Source organism: Hydra vulgaris, chromosome 11, assembly GCF_038396675.1.
Source record: "Hydra vulgaris chromosome 11, alternate assembly HydraT2T_AEP".
In the NCBI taxonomy this organism is placed as follows: Eukaryota; Metazoa; Cnidaria; class Hydrozoa; order Anthoathecata; family Hydridae; genus Hydra; species Hydra vulgaris.
This window is the reverse complement of record NC_088930.1, coordinates 30,218,012-30,228,425: the sequence shown is the minus strand read 5'-3', so window position 1 is coordinate 30,228,425 and position 10,414 is coordinate 30,218,012. Positions and strand designations below refer to the sequence as shown.

Here is a 10,414-nt window from a genome sequence, read left to right as displayed (position 1 = left end):
AGTATCTACATATATTAGGAGAAATCTATTGATAATTTATTTATATTAAATCCCTTAGTTACCAGGACTCTAAGCATTTGAATATTGAGATAAAATAAAAAAATAAAAAAAATTATAAATAAGTAATTAACGGTGACATCAACGTTGTGTTATATTTCAATTACATCTACGTTTTTGAAACAAAAAATTAGTACATGTTATTCTAGAGTATTTAGAGATAAGAAAAACCAATGTGTGAAATAAATTTGTCATAGCATGTTATCTCAGTTATACTTTGAAAATCACAGATTAAAAAAAAAAATTTCTTAAGAAACTTATTTTTTGCCGCACAATAACTAATAATTACCACAATTTGCCATGTGTTGTCTTATATTTATTTGAGCTATATGATGCTTCAATCGAGTTTTAATTGATTGCTCGTCCCCTTAAATCCCCGTTCAGATTTTATGTATGTTTTAACTTGGTTGCTATGGTACTAAATTTTGCATAGCAACAACTCATTTTTACATTAACGTTGTTTTAACAGTATTTTACTTGCGCTAAATACACAATATTGGGGGTATGTATTAAAATGAGATTCAGAATTCTTATGAGGTTAACTTTTTTTGGTTACTATGGATACCTTACTTTGCATAACATAGCAACAACATATTTTCGGTAGTTGTTAGTAATTTAATTACTAACACTGACAGTAATTTAATTACTTTTAATTTTAATTACTAACACTTGTAGTAACTTAATTACTAACAAGTATTAGTAGTCCAGGCGGCATATATATTATAACATTTTACTTTTAAATACAAAATACTTGTTACAATAATTATTTAGATATGGTTTTGTTAAACTTAGACATTCATAATTTTCTCCAAAAAAACAATCTTAGTATTTCAAAACAAAATATTACTGAAGATATATTAAAATTTATTCAGCCAAAATTTGCTGATTTTAAAGACGTTGATTTTAGACATGCTGTTCAACGATTTGTTTACTTGTATAAAAAAAAGTGGAAATCTGCAAACTATACTGTGAAAAATTTTGAAAAGAAGTTTGTGAACTGGCTTAATGAATATTTAATTGTCAGAAAAAAAGACAATGAACCAACTGCAAGTAGACGTGGTCGAAAACCAGTCGCATTTGATAATAGTTCTAATAAAACTAAAAAACGGCGTGTATCTTGTTTAATTGAATCTCATTTATCCGATGAATTATTTTTTGCTGCTAATAAAAAATTTAGAGATGAATCTGTTGTTATTGCTGCCAAGAATGTTTTAAATATATCAAATACAGATAAAGCAACTAAATATTCAGCAGACGAAGCACTGGCTTTAATAATTGATGCAAGTCTGACAAAAGCTTCCTATCAATTGATTAGAAGCGGAGCCTTGGAGAAAGAATATAACATCTACCCCGCTTACAATGATGTCAGAGATGCAAAATTGAAATGTTATCCTGCAAACATAACAGTGGAGGACTATTCAGCTTCAGTTCCTTTAAAAGATTTAATGACTCATACTTTGCAAAGAATCTGTGCAGTTCAGGAACCTGTGCTAAGGCACTTGATATTGAACGACAAAGCAATAAAAACAATGACACTAACGTGTAAGGCTGGTTTTGATGGTGCTACTGGCCAAAGCATTTATAAACAAGTTTTATCAGAACCCGACAATAACAGAGATTTAAAGCGTGAAGAATCATTATTTATTACTTGTCTTGTCCCATTGGATTTGACTGGATTTAACAACAGCAACGAAAAGGTGCCTATTTGGAGAAATCAAAAGTCGTCCTTCGCAGCCTATTGTAGACCCATAAGATTTGCATACAAAATGGAATCCAAGGAATCTGTGATTGAAGAAGATCAGTACATTAAAAGTGAGATAGAAAGCTTGGGTATGATTTTATTAGAGGTTTGCGGATCTTCTATTGAAGTGAATTGTATTATTGAACTTACAATGATTGATGGGAAGGTTCAAACAATATTATCTGAAAAAAATAACTCATACCAATGCTGTTCAGTGTGTGGTGTCTCTCCAAAAAATATGAATAGTCTTGATATCCTTAATATAGATTATACTAACAGAGAGTTCAAATATGGTCTTTCCAGTCTTCATGCATGGGTTCGATTTTTTGAGATGTTATTGCACATTGCATATAAAAAAAAAACAAGAAAGTGGCAAGCAAGATCTAAAGAACACAAAGAAAAGGCATCTGTAGCTAAACAAAAGATTCAGACTGATTTTATGAACAAAATGGGACTTGTTGATTTCCCTAAAAGTGGTGGTTCTGGAACAAGTAATGATGGCAATACCTCAAGGCGTGCTTTTGCAGCATATGAACAAACAGCTGAAATTCTGGGTATTGACCAAAACTTTATATTCAGATTTTACATTATCTTGGTAACGCTCTCTTCAGGATATGAAATAGACTGCTTAAAGTTCAAGGATTATTGTTTTGACACTTTTAGACTATATGTGTCCCTTTATCCATGGTATTACATGGCTCAATCAGTTCACAAAGTATTGATACATGGACATGACATAATTAAAAGCCTTACATTACCCATCGGACTTATGTCAGAGGAAGCTCAAGAGGCTAGAAATAAAGACTTTAAATCTTATCGCGAAAATTTCAGCCGAAAAACATCCAGAAAAGCAACAAATACTGATCTTATCAATAGACTCCTAGTTTCCAGTGATCCTGTTATTTCATCATTGCGTAAATCAACATCACACCAAACAAATCATAAAGCATTTCCTTCAGATGTTTTACAATTACTTAAACAATCTTCAAACGATGTTATTGTTTTATAAATTTTTGATGTAATTTAAAATTGATAACGTTTTCTTGCACTATTTTTTGCTTTTATTATTCCTAAAACATTATTTACCTAAATACTCAATTTTTATTCAATATAGGTGGGTCAAAAATCCGATAAGATATTCAAATATCAATTTAACACTTTGTAACTAAGGAAAGTATCCGGTAACTAAGCAATATAAGTATCCATAACAACTAAATTTAAAAAATTATCACTTTTGTAAGAAGTGTGATCTCATATTGGTACTCATGCCAAATTTAGTGAATATAGCACTTATAAAATATCTGCAGATAACAAAAGTAGGTTGTTGCTAAGCAAAATAAAGGTATCCATAGCAACGAAATAAAAAAATATTACCTTCATAAAAAGCGCAGACATCATATTAGTACTCATACTAATTTTAGTGAATATAGCTCTAATATTAAATTAGTTATGAATTTTGTCCAGTAAAAGTGCATTCTGGCCCACTGTGCATTGGTGTCTTCATTTTATTAACCATAACAACGTAATCACATAATTCTCAACACATAATTGTAAGCAATTAGACGAACAGTTAAAAAACATTTAAAAAAATGGCGTATATATATAATTATAAAAATTTAGCATTAGCGTGTACACAGTGGAATTTTTTTTACCAATTTAGTTTAATGATGGCATACCTATGCCAACATACGCAACCCGTCAATGCGCCATCGCAGGAACAAGTCACCATTTTTATTAAAACATACTGTGTCTACTTCGTTTAAAAGATAACGTTAACCATTCCTATAAATGCACATTATAAAAGTTATAATGCACATTTATAAACATTATCTCCATTTTTTGTTTCGACTTGCTCCTATGGCAAGATTTGATGGAACTTCGTCTATCAAAGTATCAAACATAACTTAATTATCATCATCTAATATTATATACTTTAAAATGTAATATTTGACCAATAAAAATGATTATTAATACAAGTTACGGTTCAAGGGTTATTTAGTTCAAGGGGGAAGTTCAAATTTAAAAAAAATTCTCTTTTCTTTCAAATGGAAAAAAAAATTACTTCGTTTAAAAATTAATTTTAAATTCATAAGTTAGAACATAATATTTTGTAAAAAATCTACATTAAAAAATAATTCATATAAATAAAATGAGATCTCACTTTCAGCGTAAATAAAAATTCAACCTAATGATGTAAAATAAAAAAGGTATTTAACCTTATGACGTAAATATCTGACTTTTCATAAAATTAACGCATGTAAAAACACCACAAAAAATTCTAAAATAATTCATCAAATAATTTTAGTATAAAATAAAAACTTTTAAAATAAATAATAAAAAAATTCCCCAAAATATTTATTCCAATTGCATGTGTCATTTCCTGAAATAAACAAACAAAAAATATTACAACCAATTTAATTTTTACAAATCATCGCGATAATGACCCTTAAGTCTGTGCACTGACTGCGTCAATACAAATCTGTTAAACTACTCGATCTAGAAACTCACCTGCGACTTAAAAAACATTAGCGTAAGTGCAATTTAATTACAAAAACTTATGCAAGAATACAAACATAAATACAATACGCATAATAAACATAAATACACAATAAACACATAATAAATACATAATAAACATAAATACACAATAAACACATAATAAAATATAAATACATAATAAACATAAACACATAATAAAATATAATACATAAACACATAATAAAATATAAATACATAATAAACATAAATACACAATAAACACAATACACAATAAACATAAATACAATACAAATACGCATAAATACAAACAGGTGTACTGCCAGCCTTACGCCAGCGTTTGTATAATTCGTTAAGCGCAATTACGTTCATTGTTCTGCATATTTAGTCCAATTTTAGGTTAAGCAGATTCACGTTTAAGCAAGTTTTTGCAATAAATTCATACTTACAAATGTTTACACTTTTTTATGGATATTAAAAGATCTAATTTTAAACTGAGTTTTATGTAAATTTTATTAAAACCAGATGTTGATTAACTTTTTATAGTAAATATATTTTTATACTTTGTTACATAAAACAAGCTTTCAGTGTGAAAAATATAAGCATGTAGGCAGTGCTGGCTCCACGCAGGGACTTAAGGGAATATCGTCCTTGAGCTTCCGTAGGGCCTTTAGGGCCTTTTTCTATTGTATTATGACAGATTTATTTAGTCCTGTGCTTTCGCATTTCTCATTTAATATTTTAATTTTTAATGTATTACGTTTATTTTATTTTATTAAATTACTAATAGTTGTTTATATTTTTCAAAAATAAGTAAAAGGTGAATAGTTTTTCATAATTTTTTAGTTTCTATTAGTCACATTTTTTTTTAATAATCTTTTGCTATAAAACATTAATTAAATATTATTTATATAATTAGTGAAAAAAAAAATGGTTAAAATAAGTGGATCAATGAAAAGAAATTAAAAGATGAAAAACAAAAGAAAATGGAAGATGTAGCGAAATTTCATAAGATAAGCAAATGTTTTAGTAAGTTTTTTATGATATTATACTGTTCCTTTAAGCTACATATCTATAAATGGCTATAATGTTGCTTTTTTAGAAACATCCTCAAATGCAACTTTTGATACTAGATCACTGCCAGTGAAATATCAACATCTATTAATGAAGCTGGTTCATCAATTACGGTTTTCGTTTTCAACATCAGCTACCCAAGATACATCATTAGTGTTATCATTCTCTCAGACTAAGGAGGCTGTCTGTGATGATTTAAGCAATGTCACTACAAATAAATCATGTGTTGATATGGTAGTTGAATATGAATTAGCCAAAGTAATTATATGGATACTCGTGATACTGATTTAACTGTTTTCATTGATGTTGGTGCTTGGAATAATGATCAGGAAATATAAAATAAAAAGATATATAATTGACAATGACACAGAAAACTTCCAGCATGAAAATTGCAATTTTTCCAAATCTGCACAAACTATTGGAAAGCAGATAAGATGTTTTCAACCATCAACATTTTACCTTATCAAACAAAATAAACAAAAGGTTCTACGAAAATGGATGTTATTCCCCAGTGAAAGGATCAATATATAGCATCCTTTGTGTGGTATTCAGCTTAGGACAACAATCAAACAATTTTTAGACGCACGCACTGCATGTTTCTAATCTATATTTGGAAACACGCCCTGCATGTTTCCAAATATAGATTGAAAACATGCAGAGCGTGATTTTTGCCGTCACGAACATTCCATACAACATAGTGAGACTGTGGAAGCAATTTTAGAAACAAAGAAAAAAAGTGTATCTTTTATTTTTATCTGCACTGAATGATTACACAATCTATTGGAAAAAGGTACTCTTGAGGATAGTCAATGTGATAAAATTTTTAACATCTTGAGGGCTTTCTTATAGGGGTTCTGTAGAGAGGTTTGGTTCCAATAAAAATGGTAATTATCTTGGATGTTTAGAATTGGTTTCTCAGTATGATGAATTCCTTGCAAATCATATCAAATAATATGGCAACAAAGGTAAAGGCTCAGTTGCATACCTTGGAAAAAATATTTGGGAAGAATTTATTTAAATTATAGGGAAATCAGTGTTGAGCATAATTATTTCCAAATTAAAGAAAGCAAAATATTTCTTTATATCATTAGATTCAACCCCTGATATTGATCACATTGATCAATTAACTATTACAGTGAGATTTGTTGAAAGCAGCAAAGTTTGGGAAAGATTTTTGACTTTCATTCCTATCCAGAAACACCATAACACATACCTAGCAAATGTACTCTTTCAGTTCTTAGAAAGTCATGATTTAGACATCATGAATTACATTTGACAGTTATATGATAATTATTCCAATATGACAGGAAAGTATAAGTCTGAAAACCTTTTATACTTTCCTGTCATATTGGAACAATTTTAGAAAAGAATCCATAAGCCCTATACGTGCCATGTCATGGGCATTCTTTAAATTTGGTTGGACACTCTGCTGTTGAGTCCTGCTTCATAGTGAGAAATTTTTTTATGTTAATTCAAAACTTTATTCATTCTTTTCGGCAAGTACAAAAAGATGAAATCAGTTGAAATTACCTTTGACATTGAAATCATTAAGCAATACTAGATGAAGTGACATGCTAAGGTACTAGATGCAGTGCTAAAGGGATTCTCTAACATAGCTGATGTCTTAAATAAAATTGGTTCTGATTCTGATAAAAAACCTATAACAAAAGTAGAACCTTGGAATTATCCTCATTTGTTTTTGGAATTCGGTTTTGGAAAGATTTAATAAATGCAGTAAATGTCTTCAAAAATCGTACCTTGACTTGGGTGCTGCTGCATCACTTCTAAAATCCCTTAACCAATTTGTTTCAAATATCGGAGAATACAATAGTTTTGTAGAAAGTGGTAAAAAATTAACAGTGTGTGAAACATTCATCAAAAAAAGAAATAAAAGAAGTAAAAAAGTAGAAAATATGATGATGGAGTTGGAGATGCCACTGATGAAATTTTTGAAGACCAGCATTTTAAAGTTAGTGTGTTTCTATGTGTTGATGAATTAAAAGCACAACTAACAAATAGGCAAAATGCTTATACTGAATTGGGTTGTTTATTTGGCTTCTTAAATAAATTGAATAATTTGACAGTTCAGGAAATTTCGACAGCTGCTAATATTTGCAAATTGTATACAAAGATCATACTAATAAGGATTTGACTGATAAATTACTACATTTAAAAAAATTTTTTTTTTGATATGTCAGACTTAGTGAAAGATGTGCCAGATGTTTGAATTCATTGAAAAGTTAAATTTACAATCAGTTTTTCCCAATTTGGAAACTCTCCTCCAAATAAATTTATCGATGATGGTTTCAAATTGTTCAGGCGAAAGAAACATTTCTGTGCTGAAAAAAGTAAAAAGTTATCTAGAAGTTCAATGCAGCAAGAGAGACTGCAAAATTTAGCAATTATTGCTAAAAACAACGTATTTGATGGGTTGGATACAGCAAGCATCATTGATGAATTTGCAAATTCAAAAATAAGAAAGAAACAAACAAATTCTTAATTATTCAAACTTGTGTTTTTATTCTTGTACCTGCCACTTGCAAATTTCAGAATTTCCTAATTATTCAAACTTGTGTTTTTGTTCTTGACAATATATTTTTGATTTGGACTTGTTTTTTTTTTTATAGTTCAGTTAGTACTAGGGTTCTTATTTGAGCGTTTAAATTGTTTATATCTAAACATTCTTTTTTTTTTTAAATTTGTACAAATAAATTTTTATTATTTGAATTTAGTCATGTTATTTTTATTATCCTTTTATTATTGTTAATACTTTTATAATTTAAAGTTTTTTAATACAAGCTTTAAATTTTCAAAAGGATTGTTTACAAAAGTTTTAATCAAAGATAATACAATAAAACAATTAAAAAAAAATAAAACCTTTTTTATTTTTTACTCTTTTTTTAAAACTGTAAAAGGTTCAAAAAATGAGGAGGTTCAAAAATGAGGAGGTTCTAAACTGATTAAGGGCATTTTTTTATTCATTAATTTCAATAAAGCAAAAAAACGTCTTTTATTATAAAACTAATTTTAATCAGGTGGTTATTAGGAGCGTTTGTGAAGATAATTTTTTCCTGTGTCCTAATCACTGTAATTTTTTGCAAAACAAGTTTTTGTCTCCCTTTACTGTATGTATGGTAGATGCCTAACTTATACTTTTATAAACTCATTTTGAAGTGGTGACTATGTAAAATTTACGACCTATTAACTGATGATACTGTCATCAGTATTTGTAATATATACTGTATCAGTATTTTAAAAAAAGATTTAAACAACCCTATCATGATGAAAGGGTCGTTTAATTCTTTTTTTAAAATAACTTGCTTAGACAAAATTAATAAGATTAAAAAAATACCTCTAAATATACTCATAATTTCTATGTTTCCATACAAGAGTTTTGTTGATTCTTTTAGATAAAGTCATAGATGCCAGCAAGATTTTTTGATGTTTCAGATAGGACATTTTCACGCATTGTGCAAACTCCCGACTTAAGTATGTTAATACATATGCCAAAAAAGGAGGCCTTACAAAAAATTGAGATAGCAGAGGCCTGGGAACAAAATAAGCCCTAAAACACTTGCCCCCCTCCCTGCCCAAATGTGAAGGCACTTATGTAGTAAAATTTTCAACTTTACTGTCATAAACTAAATTTAAATTTATCAGCAGATTTTAAATTTTGTAGAAAAATATTGCAAATTACAGAAGTTATGACCATACTTTTGGAACTCCCCAAAAATGAGGAGGTTGTAAATTTTGCATGGTCATAACTTTCCCATAATGTTCTAGGCCTCCGTCATCCCAATGTTTTTCCTGCTCATTTGGCATAGGTATGAACATACTTAAGTTTGGAGTTTGCACAATGTGTGAAAGAGTCCTATCTGAAATATCAAAAAATCCTGCGGGGGCCCAAAAATGTGGTTGATTGCGAATTTGAAAGGGTAGTTTTGTAGTTGATTTTTCAGATAAGGTTGATTGTGAATTCAACAAGTTTGTAGAACTTTCAGATGAAGTTAATTGAAAATTTCACAGGGTAAGTAGATCTTTCAGATGAGGTTGATTCTGAATTTACAGGGTGTGAGGTACTCAAAACAATATTGTTTTATATAAATAGTCTGCAATATGAAATAAATTTTTTTTTGTAATTGGTATAAAAAACAGCTGTCAAGTTAAATTATCATTTTTTTTAAATATACTATATTATATTATAATATATATAAATATATTAGTACTAACCTGAGCAATGTTTACATAGTTAATATGATAATTAGTTAGAGTAACATAACTGAATTGCACATTAATTTAAAAAGCTTCTTGTTTTTTGTAAAATACCTTTTTATTTTATAAAAAGCAAGAAGCTTTTTAAACAAATGAGAACTTGGATTTTTCATTTAAGACTTTTTCTCAATATAAATAACTAAAAATAAGCATATCATCAATAAAAAAAATATTACTTGCCAGTAGACGCTTTTTGACATAATAATTAAAAAAAAATACATTTAATTTTATCAATTGCTAATAATTTATTTAATTAAAACCATTCTGAAAATTAGACTAATTGTTTACATTAGTCTTGCAAGTTTCCATTAGAGACTTGTTCTTCTTCTATTGATATTCATCAATACAAAGAGATATAAAAATATTCATTAATACATGATATTAATACAAAGAGATATAAAAAATCTAGACTGATTTAAATTCAATTTTTGGTAGATCTAGGGACCTAGTAATAATGATTAAGATAAAGTACATTTGAATTTTTTTTAGTCAGGTCAAAAGTGGAACACCCTAATACATATATATTATATATGTTTATATATAACTGCATCTGATAACTGATTTTGTTATATGTAAGTTAATAAGTTTTTAAAATATTACACTTTTCCAAAAATACTTGTCAATGATTTTAGTTGTCAATGACAACTTTCGAACATGTGCTAAACTTCAAACTTTGTATTTTTATGTCAATTGAAATATTTTTTTTAAGAAAAATCATAGTTAGAGATTAGGAACAAAAATAGCCCCACTTTTTCTCCATCCCAGACCCCAGGT

General features: G+C 28.4%; 1 protein-coding gene across 6 annotated transcripts in view; it reads right to left on the bottom strand.

Annotated features, from left to right (window-relative positions):
- Nucleotides 1–3,864: 3,864 nt before the first annotated feature.
- LOC100209155 (RNA-binding motif, single-stranded-interacting protein 1) overlaps nucleotides 3,865–10,414 on the bottom strand; it is a 74,032-nt gene continuing 67,482 nt past the window's right edge. For all 6 annotated transcript variants that reach the window (XM_065810720.1, XM_065810718.1, XM_065810717.1 and 3 more), the window contains exon 17: nucleotides 3,865–4,178. In XM_065810720.1, coding sequence (XP_065666792.1) covers nucleotides 4,172–4,178 — 7 coding nt within the window. In that variant the 3' untranslated portion in view covers nucleotides 3,865–4,171. The remainder of the gene's footprint in view (nucleotides 4,179–10,414) is intronic.